General features: G+C 49.2%; 1 protein-coding gene across 4 annotated transcripts in view; it reads right to left on the bottom strand.

Moving 5' to 3' along the window:
• LOC147667205 (protein strawberry notch homolog 1-like) overlaps positions 1–19,992 on the bottom strand; it is a 273,523-nt gene that overhangs the window by 19,215 nt on the left and 234,316 nt on the right. For all 4 annotated transcript variants that reach the window (XM_086948853.1, XM_086948851.1, XM_086948852.1 and 1 more), the window contains one exon: positions 16,230–16,326. In XM_086948853.1, coding sequence (XP_086804979.1) covers positions 16,230–16,326 — 97 coding nt within the window. The remainder of the gene's footprint in view (positions 1–16,229; positions 16,327–19,992) is intronic.

Genomic DNA, 19,992 nt, shown 5'->3' with positions numbered 1-19,992 from the left:
AGGATGCAGGAGGCCATTAGACCCAGGAGCCGGAGGGTCATCCTGACCGAAACCCGGGATGGAGGCTGAAAGATCAGAATCATAGCCTGAATATATCCCTGATTCGCTGCTCGGGAGGATAAACCCGAAACCGCGTTGAATCAAGTACCGCTCCGATGAAGGGGAGCTTCTGAGAGGGACTCCGGTGCGAATTTGGCAAGTTGGTGGAGAACCCCCAGCAAATGCAGGTGGTCGGCCGTAGTCTGCAGGTGGGTGACAACTGCTTGGGGTGATCCCGCCTTCAACAACCAGTCGTCGAGGTAGGGGAAGACGGACACCACCACCATCACTTTCGTGAACACCGGAGGGGCACTGGTAAGGCCAAAGGGGAGCATGGCAAACTGAAAATGCTCCTGGCCTACCGTGAACAGCAGGTAACGCCGGTGGGCCGGCAGGATGGTGATGTGGAAATATGCATCCTGCAAGTCCAACGCTACCATTCAGTCTCCAGGGTCGAGGGCAGCCAAGACATGAGCCAGAGTCAACATCTTGAACTTTGATTGACTGGGGTCCAAGATGGGGCGCAAGCCCGCTTGGTCCTTCTTGGGGACCAGAAAGTAGTGGGAATAACAATTGAGTCCTACTTCTGGCCCAGGAACATGCTTGATGGCCACCTTGGCCAAGAGGGCCATAACATCCGGCTGGAGAAGCGCAAAGTGATCCCTCGACATGCAGTGGAACTGAGGTGGCATAGCCGGGGGTAGATTCGAAGGGGAGGGAGTGGCCCCTCCGGACGAGTTGCAGCACCCACTTGTCGGAAGTGACAGAACGCCAATGGGGAAGGTGATGCTGAATTCTGCCACCCACTGGTGTGGGGTGCGTCCCGAAGCTCATACTAGGAAGGCTTCGAGGCGGATGTTGTGGGCGGAGGTGGACTGACCCTCACGCCGGCCTCCGGAGCCGCCACGGCCACGCGGAGTTTGGTTCTGCGCCGGCTTTTGACTTAACGAGCGTGCAGGGGCGCCCCTTCTATAGCCACGAAAGTAATAAAAAGTAGACGTGGCCGGGCGCGTGGTGTAAAGACCCAAGGACTTTGCTGTAGCACGAGAGTCCTTAAAGCGCTCCATCGCACTGTTGGCCTTATCATTAAACAGGCGGGTGCCGTCAAAAGTGCATGTTCATGAGCGAGCCCTGGACGTCCGGGGAGAACCCGGTAGACCGCAACCCAGCGTGGCGACGAAGAGCCACAGTTGTGGAAATTGCCCTACCGAGAGAGTCCGTGGTATCCAAGCCACAAAGAATTGCGAATTTAGCCACATCCTTACCCTCGGCCACGGCCTGAGACAGCACAGCCTGGACCTCTTCTGTGCACTGGGACAACACCTGAGCAACAGTATCCCACACTGCGTGGGAGTAGCGACCCAACAGACATGCAGTGTTCACCGAACGCAACCCTAAGCTGGTAGAAGAGAACAGTCGCTTGCCGAACTGCTCCAGCTCCTTAGAATCCTTATCCAGTGGAGCCATGGGAAAGGCACTCTGGGACGTCGAAGCTTGAATGACCAGACTCTCCGGCATAGAGTGAGTGGTCAGAAAGGCAGGGTCATCCGGCGCCGGACGATAACGCCTAGCGACATTCTTATCCACAGGGGTCCCTGTGGCCGGCCGCAACCAAGTGCCCAAGAAGACGTCAGCAAGGCCGTCATTAAAGGGCAGCAGTGGCTCCGATGAGGTGGACGCCGACTGGACAACTTCAGTGAGATTAGTCTTCAGGGCCACCGTGGGGAGATCAAGGTGAAGGACCTCAGCTGCCCGACGGAGCACCACCGTGTACGAGGCACCTTTCTCCGTAGTGGGAGGGTGCGAGGCAAACCCCGGATTAGAGGAGAAGTCAGGGCCGTCTGCCTCCTCCAAGTGTCCGCCCAGTCCTGCTCAGAGTCACCCATCGGCGTCTGAATCGGCATCCATCAACGCGGTTCCGCGTCCGGTTTAGGGCTTAAACCGGGAATGACAGACGGTGGTACCGGACGACATCGCAGGTGCCGGAGGCTGGCGCGCAACGGTGAAGGTGTGATCAGGTCAACCGGTGTTGTCCGGGATCTGAGCCCAGATCCAGGGAGGTCATGCGGCGCCGGGGCCAGAGCCAATAAGCGCCGGGGTCGGAACAACCAGTGTCGGAACGGCAGGACCTCCAATCGGGCCGGCGGGGACCGAAGGCGTGCCAGCAAGGCCAGACGGCCCAAAGAGTCAGGCCATGGCAGCAAGAAGCTCTTGCACCTGTGCAAGCGTCGCTGACGGACCCGGAAAAGGTAGGCTGGCGGCAATGCCGGAGGCTCTGCTGGAGCCACTGGTGCGATACCACGCGCACCCTCAGTCGCGACGGCCGAGGGGAAGTCGAAGAGCGACAGTGCTTCTTTGACTTTTTCTTGGAATGCTTCGACTTACCTGACCCAGTGTACGAAGACTTCGATCCAGAGGAACAATGGTGACTGTTCCGCGACCGGTCCCTCGACCTCCCACGTGACCGGGACCTTGAGCGGCGCGGGTCCAACTGCTGGTCTTCCAGCAACTTTCGGGAATGCTCCTGCAAAGTTGTGGACGCGCCCCAGGCAGTAGAGACACGCGTAGTGGGTCCGTCACCAACATCATGGGATGACAGTCCCCACAGTTCTTGAAGCCGGGCATCCCTAAGACACCAGGAGTCAATTGACTCGAAGAAATGAGGTAAAAGGCCTCGTAAAAGTTCAGTCAAAAATTGACTGGGGGTTCTTGCTCTTCCCGGATCTGCTCTTTCTGGCGCGGAAAAAAAACTGACGTCCACGCGCGTGGGCGTTTCTAAGTAGCTCCAGCTACATCATCCCGGCGCCAAAGACGCCCGCGGAGCCGCACGACAACGCCTACCAACGCACAGGGGTATTGCTTACGAAAAACTTTCCAGACCCGGTCTGACACCTGGGGGCAATTCTAAGGTAAGGAATCTATCACTACAGGTTTCTTTCAGATCCCACATACAAATAAACAGTCCGCCTTAAATGTCCAAAAACACAGGAGCCATAAAATTGTGCTTCAATCCAAAGTAGTCTTATTTATTATTTCAGTAAAATCAGCACAGCTATTTGTACATGGGATACGGTTCTCAAGAGAGCACTTCAATAGCAATCTTTTTGTACATTCACAAGAATTTCTTTGGACTCTTAGTACTTCCTTCTTGTATAGCATTTTGTTATTGGTTATGCTCTCGGAGCAGTAAGGCCATAGAGAGCTTGAGTGCTGCGTTTGTACACTGCAAATAACACCAGTGCAGCTGTTTTTCTGTTAGTAATTCACTAGAAAGTGCAGTATTAATACCCAAGCAGTCTGCCCCCTCCGATATTCAGTCTGTAGAATGGCTCAGCCCAGGAAATCCTGTATGACGGATCAGCAAAGGGGCGCTCTCGTCATGGCTATCCAGGCAGTAGTAAGGAGGTACATCCACGTTGCAGCCTGGCAGAGGTCCAGGGACACCCAGGTGCAAGCCTGGCAGATGACTAAAACTGGTATGCCACACGCTGGCCACCCAAAGCAGGCCAGGATGCTTAACAGAATTAATCTTGAGATGGATCGCTTTTTTGCCACTTTGCCCTTCATAGACCCAGAGAAAATGACAAAGTTGGTCTTTTGGTCAGTAGCCTCCGCGGTGTAGCAATTCTTCCTCGGAGTGTTGAGGCTTTATACAGAAAGCCAGAAAGGTTAGACTATATGGAACTAGTGTATGGACTACCTTGACTTTTGTCTGCAGGACTATCTTATCTGGGGGTAACGATGTATAAGGTGGAATCACTGACAAGGCTAGAAGTTCACTCATTCGCCTGCCTGATGTTAGGACTATGAGAAATGCAATTTTGATGAGGCGGCAAAGAGGGCAACCATGCATGGGTTCGAAGAGACTACACAAGGTACACAAGTACCAAATTAGGGTCCCGCTAAGGAATCAGCGAATAGTGTGGGCAGCACATGTGAAAGAGCCCCTTCAGAAAAAGTATCACAACGGGTGAATTGCAAAGAGATGGTGGGTCAGGTAAATTAAGGAAAGCCAAAAGGACTGAGAGGTAAGCTTTATCACAGCAATGCCTTGCAGGTGTAAGGACAAACAATACAGAACAACATCTGATAACTGTGCATTCAGGGCTTGGATGTGTTGACGGGAACACCAAGCAACAAACTTCATCCAGTGTCCTTACCAGATGGATTGAGGATGGATACCTGGTTACCAAGAGGACACCAACCATTTTGGCAAGACCAAAACAGAAGATGCTCCAAAGGGCAGATTAGCCAGACAAATGCATATAGCCATAATTTCTGAGTTCCACATTCTCCTCACCCAGTCTGAAGCCGCCAGGAAGGCTTGAGCCTGGTCTCTTTGATCTTCAGCCATCTTGGCAGGAGACAAATGTGTGGAAAGGCAGGTCGCCAACACCCAATGCTGATGGAAGGAGTCCGAGGGAGGACTGCCTTGGGGTATAGATCAAGCCAGGTTTCTTCCAATTGCCACCTCTGAGTGTAACTGCCATTTGTGATCCACTTGGCAACGTCTGCTGAGCTTGCCGTCCCTGGCGTTTAAGCATTCTGCCAGGTGCTGGGCTGTCAGGGAGAAGCCCTGTGCATTTAGCTACTTCCAGAGACAAGGAACCCCAGTCCGCCTTGTTTGTTGCAATACCAGATGACTTAGGTTGTCAACAAGACTCTGCACCTGCTGTCCAAGGATTTGCAGGAGGAAAGCCTTCAATGCCAAAAGCAACACCCACAACAACAACTTGATCTGGAGGTGGATCTCACCACAGTCTTATGATGTCCACCTCTCCTAGATGCCTTACCCAACGCAGCAACGATTCATCAGTCACGGCCATTGGCTCGGAGTGGGATACAGAGAAAGGTCTGCTGCCTACAGTCTGATAGGTTGCCTTGATGCTAAGCACACTGAGACTTCAATTTCCATTGCAGAGCCCGCATGTGACACCTGGTGTGGTTCACAAGCAGGCTACAGCAGGACAAGAGGCCCAGTAGCCTCAGCAACACTCACAGAGACCGAAGTCCGAGGTTAAATTCGTCGAGACAGAGGAATATCTTTAAAAAAGCACCAAATCAAGTATGGCCCAGATGAAGGGTAGTCTCTGGGAAGGAGTCCGGTGTGACTTCAGCACATTGATGAAAAAACGCAACAATGTCAACAGGTCTGCCGTCATTTGGAGGTGGCTTACAAATGTTTGAAGAGAGTTTACCTTCAGCAGCAACTTGTCCAGGTAGGAGAAAAGCTGCAACCACCACCATCACCTTTGTGAACACCAAAGGTGCTATGGTAAGACCAAAGGTAAGTAAAGATAACAAAGTGTTTGCAGGCTATTAAGAATCGCAGGTAATGCCTGTGTGACTGTAGGACAAGAATGTGAAAACATGTGACCAGCAAGTCCAGAGCTATCACTCAGTCTCCTGAATCCAGGGGAGCAAGGCCTTGGGAGAAAGTCAGACGGTGAAGAGCTGGTATAAGATGAAGGCCTCAATCCTTTTCAGCATCAGAAACGAACAGGAGTAGCAGCCAATCCCAAACTCTGATTCTGGAACGCTCTCTATTACCCCCTTTGTCCAAGAGTCTAAACTACTCTGGAGAGTATAGATACATGGCCCTTCGGGTGTGTTACAGTGTGGGTGGTATGTAAAGGAGGGTAGGATAGAAAGAGTAGGGAGTACTGTGTTCCACAATCTGTGGCACTTATTGATCTGATGTGATGCTCCACCATCTGGGAAGGTGAAAGATGACTTACCCTCCTACCAGGCGATCGCGTGCCACAAAGAATAACTTAAAGGGGATGTTTGGCAAATGCAGGGGGAGGGATATTGGTATGGTAGTGCGTTGCCCCTGGGGGTATGAACATTGTCAGATGACTCCCCTGCCTTGCACCCAAAAGGGTATCAACGCTGCCTCTGCTGAAATCCCCTTCCGAAGCCTTAATAAGGGTGCAGTTGTTGAGGGAACAGAGAGCAAGCAGTAGCCTTACTCTCTTTGTACCCCTCGAAGGAAGAGTCAGCCTTCACTCTGAAAACTTTTGAGCCATCAAAGGATATATACATAAAGGACGGATGCAAATCCAATGCAGAGCACATGGAGCAAATCCAAGCATGACCATTATGCACCATACTCATCCACACTACCCAACCCAAATAGTTTGCCACATCTTGATCATCAAGGATTAGACATTGTAGGTTTTGTCTAATATCCTCCAGGACAGCTGGCAAGATGTCCACCACTCTGTAGAAGGATGCACGTATAATAATTGAAAGTAGCGCCACTGGAAAAGATTTGTTTTGCACACCTGTTCATCCTCTTAGACTGCCTGTCAGGAGGGATGGTGGTGAAATAATTGGGATTCAGGCAGATGGAAAATGACCACCACCAAGCTTTTCCGGGAGGTATGTTGCAATAGAAAATCTGGATCCTTGGGAGCAGGCCTAAGTAGTCTTGCCCCGTACCTGTTTACTGAAAGGCAAGATCATTATTTTTCCCAGATGTCCATCAGTAGGTAAGCCTCATTAAAGGGCAGTATGGGTTCATGATTAGTGGCAGGGTTAGGGGCCGCTTATTAGCACATCAGTTTTGACCTCCTACATCGGTTGAGGGGGGGGGTCTAAGATTTTCACCGCCCACCTGGTCACTGTGGCGAAGGATGCAAAGTCTTCCCCAGCCATGGGGTTACGTAGGATAAGCCAATGTTGTGGGATTTGCCCAACCCCCTGGCATCCTATCCTATAGATCCACAAAAATGTTGCCCTCGTCATAAAAAACCTCATCCTGCTCAAAGAAATAATGGATAAGTGGATCTGAATAGACAAAATGGCATAGGGGTGGAGTTTCAGAATCCGATAAGACTACTAGATCCGGAATCAATGCTGGTGTTGAGACTTACGCCTGTGACACCCGTCACGGTGCCGTGGAAGGTGTCAGACATTGCGCCAGAGCTTGCAGCACTGTGCTCAAAAGAACCAACCTCAGGGTAAGGTCTAGTGGAGCAGTGAGTGAAGGATTCACCAACTGGCTTCTGAAAGGCTGCTACCACGAATCTGTGGAACTTGAAGGTGTTCTGTGAGGATTTGGGTTTATTGAAGGATATGGCTGTGAAGCCTTATCATGGAATATGCTCGTAAAAACTGTCTTGGGTCCAGTCAGCTCGTTTGCACAACCTTAAGCTCAATCCTGGTTAGATATGACTTCGAGCAGCAAGGCTCGAACAAAGGAACTTAGTGTCAAGCAATTTCCAGTTCCAAACAATGAAACAAGTAAGCCAAACACGAAAGAAACACAAAACCAATTTATAAAAAGAGATCATATTTTTATGAATATTAAAAATCCTTTACTAGCAAAATTGTTATGTACCCCAACCTAGCTAACAACGTTTCACCTACATTTGTCCTACTTTGCTCTGCATGACGGTTGTAGCACTGACCTTTTACCCAGTTATATGCTGATTAAATGTCGATTTATACGACCTGGTGCCGCCAACGTTGGTTTGGTTTTTATTGAACAGTCAAATCTGAGTAGTTCAGTTGTGCTTTCTCAGAGACCCCTACTCTTATTTAAAGAGAGAAGTCTGGAGTGGGAGGACCTGCCATTTGGATACGATATCCTTTCTGCTGAAAAAGACTGGCCGCTCAAATTCGTTATGGAGGGCCCAAAGGGGAAGATGTAATTTTGCCAGCTTTCTCCAAACTCGTTGCAGAGTCACTAAAACATTCATAATTGCAGGAGTGGGCCTTCGCGCTAGCTCCCGCACTTTACCGCAATTATGTAGGAAGGGATGCTGATTCACCTCACCATGAAATACCATTAAAAACTACTCCTACTCCACAGAGGCAACACCCAATAAAACATGACGCAAAGAAACAGGTCAGGGAGATCTCAGATCAACTTGAATATCAAGGTGTGATTGAAAACTGCAACTCTTCCATGAATAATCCTTTGTTTCCCACATTGAAACCTGACAGTTCGTACCATCTAGTTTTAGACTACAGGCATTTGAAAACACACACAAACATTTGCATTACAAAAAGCACACAGTGCAGCATTAATGAATGCAATGTGCGTAGAAAATCTAAAACACTAAACATCTCAAATGGATTCTTCTGCCAAAATATGGCGCCTGGAAGCAGATATTGGACATTGCCTTCATCGCACATAAATCATCCTGAGATACCCTCAGTAAGATCGAGTCACAAAGATTATCCCGGTGCCCCAAGACAGGTCTACATTCTTTCATATAGTCGGTAGGTGAGCGCTCTTTGGGCTGTGATAGTTGCCCGAATAGAAGGGGCATCAGTCCTGCAGATCCCACTTGTACTACAGGCCTGTTTTTTGGGCACAGTACAACAACCCAGGGGCAAGAAAAAGTCCTACAAGTTTATGCAACTTACCTGCTAGTAGCAAAAATGTGGGTGGTTATTGGCTGGATGAGCACACGGGTGCCACAGTGCAGTATGTGGGTAAAAGATTATCTTGAATGGGCAGTAGCAGAACACCATATTAGCATGTCAAGGAATGACGACCGGGCTTGGGATAACATTGAAGCTTATACTTTAGCAGTGTCAGACCTATGCTGATAATTCCGAAATCTCAATCAATCAGTCAGATATTTGTAGAGAGATCTGCTCACCCGTGAGGGGCTCAAGGCGCTGGGGGTAGGGGGGAGCAGCTACTGATCAAACAGCCAGGTTTTGAGAAGTCTGCAAACGGTCAGCAGATCCTCTGTCTGTCGCAGGAGGATGGGGAGGGTGTTTCAAGAGCGGCGAGGTGAGAGAAGGATCTGCCGCCGTTGGTGGTTCGGTGGATGCGTGAGACGGTGGCGATGTCAGCAGAGCGGTGTGGCAATTGGGAGTGTAGAAGGTGAATAGTTTGTAGAGGTATGCTGGTCCGGCAACGTGGACTGCTTTGTGAGCGTGGGTGAGGAGCTTGAAGGTGATCCTCTTGTTGACGGGAAGCCAGTGTAGGTCCTTCAGTTGAGCAGTGATGTGGCTGTGGCGGGGGACGTTGAGGATGAGGCATGCGGAGGAGTTTTGTATGCGTTGGAGTCTCTTCTGGAGTTTGGTTGTGGTTCCGCCTAGAGGGCGTTGCCGTAGTCCAACCTGCAGGTGACGAGGGCCTGGGTGACCGTCTTTCTGGTTTAAGTGGGGATCCATCTGTAGATCTTGCGAAGCATGCGGAGAGTGTTGAAGCAGGAGGATGAGGAGACTGCGTTGGCTTGTTGGGTCACTGACAGATAGGAGTCCAGGATGAACCCCAGGTTGAGTGCGTGGTTGGTGGGTGTCGGTGCAGCTCCCAGGGAGGCTGGGCACCAGGAGATGTCCTAGGCGAAAGGGGTGGAGCAGAGGATGAGGGTCTCAGTCTGGTCAGAGTTCAGCTTCAGGCGACTGTTCTTCATTCATTCGGCAACGGCCGTCATCCCTGTGTAACAGTTGGTTTTGGCGGTTGCGGGGTCTTTGGTGAGGGAGAGGATCAGCTGGGTGTCGTCGGCATAGGAGATTATGTTGAGGTCGTGCAATCGGACGAGATTAGCGAGTGGTGTCATGTAGACATTGAAGAGGGTCGGGCTGAAGGATGATCCTTGGGGTACGCCGCAGGTCATCTTGGTGGATACGGATCGGAATGGAGAGAGGCAGACTCTCTGGGTTTTGTCGGTGATGAAGGAGATGATCCAGTCCAGGGCTTTGTTGCGGATCCCTGCCTTGTAGAGGTGTGTGCGAAGGGTGTGGTGGCAGACTGGGTCTAAGGCAGCCGAGAGGTCCAGGAGGATGAGGGCGGCTGTTTCGCCGTTATCCAGCAGGACCCTGATGTAGTCAGTGGCGGCTATGAGGGCGGTTTCGGGGCTATGGTTGCTGCAGAATCCGGATTGGGACGAGTCCCGTGTGTTTTCTTCGAGGAATTTGGCCAGTTGTCTGTGGATGATCTTTTTGACGACTTTTGCTGGGAAGGGGAGCAGGGAGATGGGCTGGAAGTTCTTGAGGTCCTTTGGGTCAGCCTTGGGTTACTTTAGCAGGGAGTTGATCTCTGCGTGTTTCCAGCTTTCCGGGAAGGTGGCGGTCTCGAATGAGTTGTTGAAGATCTTTCGGAGTTGGGGTGCGATGATGGAGCTCGCTTAGTTGAAGATTTAGTGGGGGCAGGGGTCAGATGGTGAGCCGAATTTGATGGTGTTCATGGTCTTGATGTTGTCGTTGGCGAGGTTCCAGGAGATTAGGCGGCCGGTGTGACGGGGGTCGTTGAGTCTGGGGTGTCGGCGGTTGTCAGAGAGGTGTGGGTGTTGAAGCAGTCATGGATGTCTGCGATCTTGCAGGGGAAGAAGGTAGCTAGAGCAGGGGTCTCCAAACCAGTCCTGGAGGGCCGGATCCATGCCAGATTTTTAAAATAACTACATGTATCTCAATGGGGATATCCCAAAAATCTGGCATGGATCCGGCTCTCCAAGACCGGTTTGGAGACCCCTGAGCTAGAGAGTCACAGAGGTCTTTTGATGGCAGGATGTCGTTGGAGCTGGGGTTGGCGAGTTCCTTCACTATGTTGAAGAGCTCTTTGCTATTGTGTGCGTTGTTGTCGATGCGTTATTTGAAGGAGGTCCTTTTGGCCGTACGAATGAGTTGGTGCCGTCTGCGGCTGAAGTTCATGAACGTTGCATGGTTGTTCGGGGTTTGCTTGTGGCCCATTTCTTCTCTAGTCTCCGGCGGGTCTGCTTGGATGTCTGAAGGTCGGCGGTGAACCAGATAGCTCTTCTGTCAGTGAGTCTGTTGGTTTTTTGATCAGGGCGAGAGTGTTGGCGCAGTCATCAACCCATTGCTTGAGGTTGCAGGCGGCTGTGTCAGTGTGGTCGGTCAGTGGGTCTCGGGCGACAGTGGTAATTAGCTGTTCTTCAGTGACCTTGTTCCAGCTGCGGCAAGGGATACTTTGCAGGTGGTTGTGTGCGGTAGTTTTCTTGAAGGAGAAGTGGATGCAGCGGTGGTCGTTCCAGTGGAGTTCAGTGGTGTGGCTGATGGAGACATGGCTTCTGGTGAAGAAAATGGGGTCGAGCGTGTGTCTGGTGGAGTGGGTAGGTGTTGTGACAAGTTGCTTGAGGCAGAGGTTGGCGAGGTTGTCTAGTAGTGTGGTGAAGTTGCTGTTGGTGTTCTCGAGGTGGAAGTTCAGATCTCTGAGGAAGATGTAGTCTGTGGAGGCCAGGTCTTGCGTGCTGACGGCGTCCGTGATGGAGTCGATGAACTGTGGTCAGGGTCCGGGGTGTCTGTATACGAGGGTTCCTCGGAGGGTGGTGTTGGGATCGACATGGATCTGGAAGTGCATGTGTTCGGCGGTGCGGAGGGTGTCTTCGGTGTTAACAGAGATTCTGAGGGTGTTTGTGGAAGGTAATACCTCCTCCCGGTCTTTTGGTGCGGTCGCTGCGGGTAATCTTGTAGCAAACCGGGATGGCTATGGCGATGTCGGGTGCCGATGAGCAGTTCATCCAGGTCTAGGTCAGGAAGGCGACATCTGGGGAGGATGTGTCGAGTAGGTCCCAGAGTTAGACGGCGTGCCTGTGGATGGAGCGGGTGTTTAGCAGGATGCATCTGCGGTGGTTGTCTGCTTTGGTGAGGTGTGCGGGACGTGTCGGTGTGTACTGGCAGGTGTAGCTGCAGCTTCGGCTGGTGAAGGGTCCATGTTTCAGCTTGGGGGTGGCCTGGAGGCAGGTGAGGGAATCTGCCGGAGTTGAGTGCATGGAGGGTGTTTGCGTTGTAGCAGCGTCTGGAGCCGTGGTGGGGGTCTGGCGCTGGGCGCGGACGGGCTTGCTTTAGGCGAGTCTTCGGCGCGCATCAGCCTCCATTTGAAGGGGGAGGGACGTGTAGCTGTGAGGCGGGAAATCTCAGTAGTGGACATTACCATGGAGAATGAGAGGAAACTAACTGACCTGGTGTGGTGAGAAAGTGATCAACTTATATTTACAATGTCCCACTTGCATTGATTCAGTTTGTTCCCGATTTGCCATGCAATTACGAAACGTCTAGAATCCATCTCATAGGTAGTTATGACAAGAATAGGTCATGCTAGCATTGATACAGTGGACTTCGATGTTCTTTTGGGAAGTAGGTTAATGTTATTGTTTGGATCTACCTTTGCCAAAATGTATTGTATTCCTGATGCTATATAATTTGCAAAAGTAAAGATGTTAAAAAAAGAACCATAGTGCCTACCAGCATGGATGACATGACTTCTACACTCTGCTGTCCTTAATAATAATAATAATAATAATAATAATAATAATAATAATAATAAAACCATTTCTAAAGCGCCTGGTTACCCAAAAACAGTGTGTCCCCGCGCTAAATACTGCAAATTAGCTCAAAGGAAAGAGCAAGGGGGAGCTGAAAATAAGCAGGGAAAAGGAGTGGAGGTTATTCACGGGGAAAAATAAAAGTTACGTTTTCCCCGGAACCTATTTTCAGGGTTCCATCCGGAGCTCGAGCAGGAGTTCGTTCCAACACTTGGCAGCCAGGTATCTGAACGAACATCCTCCCATCCTAGCTCTAGTAATTTTGGGGAGTTTGAACATCATAGTTCCAGAAGATCTCAGGTTCCTGATGGGGCGGTGTATTGTGAGAAGGCTTTGTAGGTAGCCTGGGCCAGTGCCATGGGCGATTCGATGAGCAAAGCAGAGGGACTTAAATTTAATTTGCCCTGAAGTTTAGATTTCCCTGATGCTCTACGAGGGAGTTTGAGCACAAGGCGCGCTGCGGCATTCTGAGAACACTGGAGTTGGTGAAGTCCTTTTTTGCTCAAACCCAAAAGCAGAGCATTCCCGTAATCAAGATGGGGAGTCACTAGAGCGTGGACAATGGTCTTTCTGGAATCGATGGGAAGGAGATCTAAGACCTTACGGAGAACTTTCAGAATGCTGAAGCACCTGGCTGTTACTTTACTGACATGAGACTTATATGAAAGGTCCGAGTCGAGTATTATGCCCAGATTACACACCAAAACCACAGGACGAGGAGGACTGCCTAGTTCCGCCGGCCACCACATGTGTGACCATGCGGAGGGTGATTTCCCTACCACCAGCAGCTCGGTTTTGTCGCCATTAAGGCGAAGGCAGTTACTATTCATCCAAGCTGCCACTGATGAAAGAGTTGGAAAAATTGGTGGCATCCTCTCTGTGGGCGGGCGTGAGCTTGAACATCAATTGGGTGTCATCAGCGTAGCTGACAATGCCCACCCCAAATGTCTCTACTATGTGAGCCAGGGGTTCCATATAGATATTAAACAATGTAGGGCTCAAACTCGAGCCCTGAGGAACCCCATGGCTTGCCTTCCTGAGAGAGGATTTAAAGGGGGGGCCGTGCATCTGAAAGCTCCTGTTGACCAGGACGGACTCTATCCAGGCCAGAGTCTGTCCCCTCACTCCCATGTCAGACAGCCGAGACAGCAGCGTTGAGTGCAGCACGGTGTCAAAGGCTGCACTTAGGTCTAATAGAATCAACGCTGCTGTCTCTCCTTCGTCCACTATGCGCCTTAGGCCCTCGGTGGAAAAGAGTAGGGCTGACTCTGTGGAATAGCCAGCTCTGAAACCCGATTGTGTGGGGTGTAGGAGAGATTGTTCCTCCAAATAACTCATGAGCTGCTTATTCACCACCTTTTCCACAATCTTTGCACAAAAGGGGAGGAGGGAAATAGGACGAAGGTTTTGAAACTGGGAGATGTGGATATTGGGCTTCTTTCTGAGGGGGATAACCTGGGCAGTTTTCCATGCATCTAGTACCTGACATTCTTAAAAAGAAAACGACACAATAAGGCTGATTTGGTCGATTATTATAGTCTCCATGACTCCTTTACAGCGAGCCGGTGGGCAGACATCGCTCGGCGAACCCGATTGTATGCTGTTGACTATGCATAATAACTCTTGCTTCTCAGGTGTAATAAAACAAGTGAGACTAGAATTCCCCGTAAAGGTGTTTTTGGTTTCTGCATATTTACTCGGATAGGTCTCATCCACTGTGAAGGTGGCATGGATTGTATCGATCTTGTTTACGAAAAAAATCGACAATAGAATCGCACAATTCTTTCGAGTAGGTGACTTGAGCTTCCAGTCTGTTTGGGACCGTAAGCGCTCTATTGATAGTAAAAAGTTCTCTAGTGGGATTATCCGCTAAGTGAATTCTGCTTTTAAGGTGGCAACTTTTTTCTAATCTTACCAATTGATGGTATTTGTTCAATTCCTTTTTATACAGTAATTTATCATCAAGATTGTAGTGTTTTCTCCAGCTGCGCTCTAGGTTTTTACATCTGGCTCTGGCAAGTTTAAGTTTTTCCGAAAACCAGGGGGCTGTTTTGGATTGCCTAGCAGGGGGCTTGGATGTCCAAGTAGCTATCTCGTCCAAAGCCGTGGACATCCATTTTTCATAGCTCTTCCAAGCCTCCTGAAGAGAGTTGCTTTGCGGAGGTGTATTTTTTTTGTAGTGCACATCTGAATGCTTCTTGATTGAAAGTTTTCCAGTTTCTCAGTTTTTGGGAAGGGGGTTTAAAAAGTCTATTTTCTAGAGGGGTATTATCTACAGAGAACGGGATAATGTGATCTTATTAAGTAACATTTAACATACATTGATTTTCACACTTGTATGACTGTCTCTGCAGAATAGGTCTGTGATTAAAAGCACTCAGATTAGTACAGCTATAAAATAATTAAATACGAGAGAGCGGCTAAGAAGATATGAGGGAAGTGGGGGGGGGGGGGTTGTGCAGAAGCAGTTTTTTGTGTTTGGTCGGGCAGGTGGGGAAAACCTTGTCGCACTGTGCACCACCAATACTATAGTTGCGTGATGGGCTACCAGCTATGTATGTAGTATTTGGAAAGATGCAGTGAGATGGGATGGAAGTGGAAATTCAGCAGAGCTATTGGAGCAGGGAGATTGGGATTGGTACACTCAAATGATTAATGTTACTATTGAGTTATTGGTCCATGTTGCCAGATTGATCATCCTAGGGTATGTTAACACCACCAAATATGGATATATGGGTTGTGGAGGGTTTGGATTGTGCTTCAGACCTCTAGATGCTTTGTTCAGATTTCTATCCTAATCCTTTCTCAAATTACATAACCACTGGTCAATGTTTGTCAGTCATGTACCGAACAAAATGAGGCACTTGCTTCCACAAAACAGGTTTTTTTCATGGACTTCCAAAACCTAATCTTTCGGCCACACACTTACTATTAAATTCAGCTTTCACATTGGTACGAGGTATTGGGAACAAGCCACTCCCATTTGCAACAGCTTAGTCGCCTTCCAAGTGCTCCTGAATAAAATTCAAATAAATGTGCTTCAAGCCAAGCAACACTACTACAAACAAGTAGGTGAAACAACTTCTCACTCACTTGTGTGTAGCAGTCTCCTCCCACCTACTAGCTAATCCCAAGCATAAATGTTGCAGGAAGATTAGAAGAGGACTCAACAGTCTCTCTGTGAATTGAAAGGAGCCCCTAAGGACTGGACCTGCTCTTTTGTTCCTAGGAAAAAGAAGTTGACTCAAAAGATTGGTTGGTTGGCCTCCTGTGTGGCGACAGGGAGACAAAATGCTACAAGAAGCCTTTGCCTACAAGTACGTAGCTGACCATTTGATTTGGGCTTGACCCTGCTGTTGACCTCAGCTCAACACCCTGTTAGTCAATAAGTGCCACCGGGAGTTCCTAGGGGCTTTAGAATTGTTCTCCCCATAATGGATTGCGACTTAAAAGAATTAAGTCAGAAGGTAAACTCTTATCAGAATTACCTTGGTTGGTGTATTCAACCTGCGCTCCATCGCAGTAGGCCTCAAATCACGACAAGGTCCTGGTCTACAGCGACCATTGATCATTTGCCACTTTGTACTTTTCAATGCTATCTCTACTTTGAACTTTAAAAACTCATATCTCTGGCTTCTCCTAGTGGGAATTTTGTTTATTACAGCTTCCTCTTTCTAATTCGGCTTGAGTTTGTTATTGTTCGGTGTGTTTGTAGTGCATAAATATTTTACACTTTTCCCCAAATGTAAGCCTGTCTGCTCCCTGACAAAGCTACAAGAAGACTGAGCTCAGGGTGATTGAGAGTTGTGTTTATTCCTTGGATTGGTTAGTCACACACTTCAATAATCCAATTTCTTAAACACTACAGCTGATCAATTAAGGCTTCAGAAGAGATACACAAGAGGATATTCAATATTGATACGTAGGAGCAATGCATACATTTTATTGGCATGTACTCTGCATAGGTCTCTGCATGGGCCATTTCTTCATCATCCTCATCCTCTTGTTCATCTTCCTCTTTCAGTGTTGGTACTTTCTGTAATTCAGATAAATATATATGAGGAGAGTAACTGAAACATATTACCATCTTTCTTCCACTTGGCAATCAAATACAATTGCTAAAAGCGTTCATGTAGCGCAAAATGGATAACAATGTTCAAATATGCAATAAGAGATCGATCTTAAGGCCTTGTGGGAGAAAGAGAAGGGTGATTTGAAAACTTTAAAAAAATTCAACTACAAATTAATGGTATATGTTGTGTGTTCACCAGACAAATCAATAGCTTACTTGATGGAGATTGTACCATAACACACACAGATAGCTAGGATCACCCAGTTCATAAGGTGATAAAAGCAGCATAGCTGATAATGGCAAAATCATGAAACTATGGACACTTAAAATGTGAGACGTCATCTTCTTTATCGCTTCTACAAGCAACTCAAACACAAACCTAAAAGTAACTTTGCATTGCGTGTTACAATACCAATGCTCTCATTTTGTGAAATTCTAATAGGCTGAATTTAACCAAATGTTTTTTTAAACAGTACAACAAAAACAGGTTAAGCACATTGAAATCAGAGAAAGATATAGTTTCCCCACAACCCCCACCCAGCCCCCATTGTAATTAGAACACAAGGAAGTTTAATTTTTGTATTTGTGCTAGGCAAACTAAATTACAATATGTGACATTATGAGCAAGGATGGGCTACATTACAGAAGAAACGTTAAACAGCGCATAAGTTAGGGGGATCAAGTGAGTGGGATGGGGAAGCGGAGAGGAATGTTAGGTGTGAACTTGTCGGGCACAACTTGAAAACACGTAAATAATTGACATGGCTGAGTGATCTTTGAGAAGATTAGCAGTTTATTTCCAATTACAAGCAATGGCCATGATCAAGCACATTAAGATGGCAGACTTGTGACCGTGTCTCCTGCCTGGCCGTTTAGAACTCACCAATTACAGGAAGATGGTGATGCGCCTCAGAACCCCAGAGCAAAGGAGAACTGTTGTACGCAAAGGGGTGCAACGACACCCCTGAGAAGGAGTCTGCAGTATTGAGAGTACAAAGGAGACGTCAGTTTTAAAAAATGGCATCAAACCTACAGAGACCGGGGACGCTGCCCTTGTCTTACCAAAGACTCGCAGCCAGACCAAGGTGCCCCATTAGGGAAAACAGGACCCCGGAGCCACATGAGTAAAGGCGGCAAGGGCCCAAACAATCAGCACGCATAACCTGAGCTGTGACTGAGAAGACAGTTGTTCAAAGGTAGGCACCTCCAGCCTAGCAGGCTCAGGATATGGGCTATAACAAGCCCAGAAGGGGGAGGCCGAGAGCCAACATGCAATAATACTGCACTCACAACAGACTTCCACAAGGCAGCAGAAGATTGGGTTGGCACAAATCTGGTGGACTGCGACTGTGGACCCAGGTGGCATGGGGAACCTACGGTTCCTTTGGGTGGCCTGTGAGGCGGAAAAGGTAAAAGTGAGCCCCCAAACCAACTGGACGCACAAGATATATAGCACCCCTACTGTAGAACTCCTAGTAGACCTTGGGGATGACACCTCTCAGATATTCTGCCAGGAGGTGGACCATTTCCACTGTGCTAGGCAAGACAATTAGATTGAGTGTGTCTCTGTCGTAGTCCCCTCTCACCACCGCTATTGGATGTAATCCATGGCAGTCATATGTAGTCAAACAACAGTTTGGAGGACCACTTTATGGGAAACGGTTGTTTCAGCGCTAACTGACTCGCCATGAGAGGTGCACAAGCCATGGACCGTCATGTTCCCCATATACGCTCCCAATCCTCTGAGTGATGCATCTGTGGTAATAGTCAACTGTGGAATCAAGTCTAGACATAGTCTGCCTTTGAGGAAATGGCCTGTGCCCCACCCTTAGAAGCGATGGACCCTGGGTGAACTCTGCACTGGACCCTCTAACTTGAACTCCGCTTGTGACCACAGATGCTGGATACTCCTGTAGTGAGCTAATGTGAAGTATGGCATGCAGGAAATCTCTATACAGGAAGCCATCATGACTAGGAGACGCATCACAGTTTCGACTCGCAGGCAATGATGTGGCAGAAAAAGAGCCAGTTGGTTATGGAGATTGAGAACTCTGGGTACTAGGGTATGCTTTGGCTGTTATAGAACTTCAAATTGTTCCCAGATAAGGCAGTATCTGAAGAGGCTGCAAGTCGGATTTGGTAGCCTTTATAATGAATCCCAATTTGTGTAATAGATAGATTGTGATCTGCCTGTCCTGCAGAAACCTTTGTCTGCTTGGACTGGATCAGCCTAACATCTAGGTAGGAGAAGACATTAATGTTGTGTCTTCTTAAATGTGTTGTGTCTTCTTAAATGTGTTGCCTCGACTGCCAGACACTTAGTAAATACAAATGGTGCTGTTGTCACCACAAATGACAGTACCTTGAATCAGAAATGATATCCACTGAAAGAAACTGAAGTGCCCTCTCGCGGCCATTGCACGCCAACACAACCTTAACATCATCGCCGACGACACCCAGCTGATCCTCTTCCTCACCAACGACCCCGCCACCGCCAGAGCCTGCCTCCAGGGCGGAATGAAAGACGTCGCGGAATGGATGAAGCTCAGCCGTCTTAAACTGAACTCAGACAAAACGGAAGTCCTCATCCTGGGACCATCCCCTTCTGCCTGGGACGACTCCTGGTGGCCCCCTGCCCTGGGCACCGCACCCAAGCCAACGGACCATACATGCAACCTGGGCTTCCTCCTGGACTCCTCCCTCACGATGATCAAGCAAGTAAACGCCGTCTCGTGCTCCTGCTTCAACACCCTGCGCATGCTCCGAAAGATCTTCCAATGGATCCCCACCGAAACCAGGAAGACGGTCACCCAGGCCCTCGTCACCAGCTGTCTGGACTACGGGAACACCCTCTACGCTGGAACCACAGCCAAACTCCAGAAAAGACTCCAGCGCATACAGGACGCTTCTGCACGACTCATCTTGGACATCCCTCGCCACAGCCACATTTCCGCCCATCTGAAAGACCTGCACTGGCTCCCCGTCAGCAAAAGGATCAAGTTCAGACTCCTCACCCACGCACACAAGGCTCTCCACGACATGGGCCTGAATTACCTCAGCCGCCTCACATTCTACAAACCCACCCGCCAGCTCAGATTCGCTAGTCTCGCCCTCGCTTCCGTCCCACGAATCCGCAGATCCACCGCCGGAAGATCCTTCTCCTACCTGGCGGCCAAGACATGGAACTCACTCCCAACTCACCTACGGCTGACCCTGGACCATCACTACTTCAGGAAACTTTCCCAGCGCCTTGAAACCCCTGTGGATGAGCAGCGCGCTTTACAAATTGTTTGATTTGATCTGAATTGCTGATGTGCTTTGAAGGAGAGTGCCCTGTGCTCCTGCCAACCAGGTACCCAGGGCCTGTGTTCCTTCCCCAAAACTGTACTGAAATAAAACCCAATTGGCATCTATGGCCACCTGTCAGCCCCTAGTAGTTGGTACCCAGGGCATGTTGACCAGAGAAGACCCCCGAGGGCTGTAGCACTTATTGTGCCACCCTCAGGGGCCCTGTGCCCTGGCACCCACACACTGCCTTTGCAAGCTGAGTGCCCAAGTACAGAACTAAAACCAGTCGACATGGCACACATCCCTGTGTGTCATGCCCACAGGACCCACTGCCCTGGCATA

Source organism: Lissotriton vulgaris, unplaced genomic scaffold (genome assembly GCF_964263255.1).
Source record: "Lissotriton vulgaris unplaced genomic scaffold, aLisVul1.2 SCAFFOLD_2906, whole genome shotgun sequence".
NCBI lineage: Eukaryota > Metazoa > Chordata > Amphibia > Caudata > Salamandridae > Lissotriton > Lissotriton vulgaris.
Note: the sequence above shows the minus strand (reverse complement) of the source record. Positions and strands in the feature narration are given on the sequence as shown.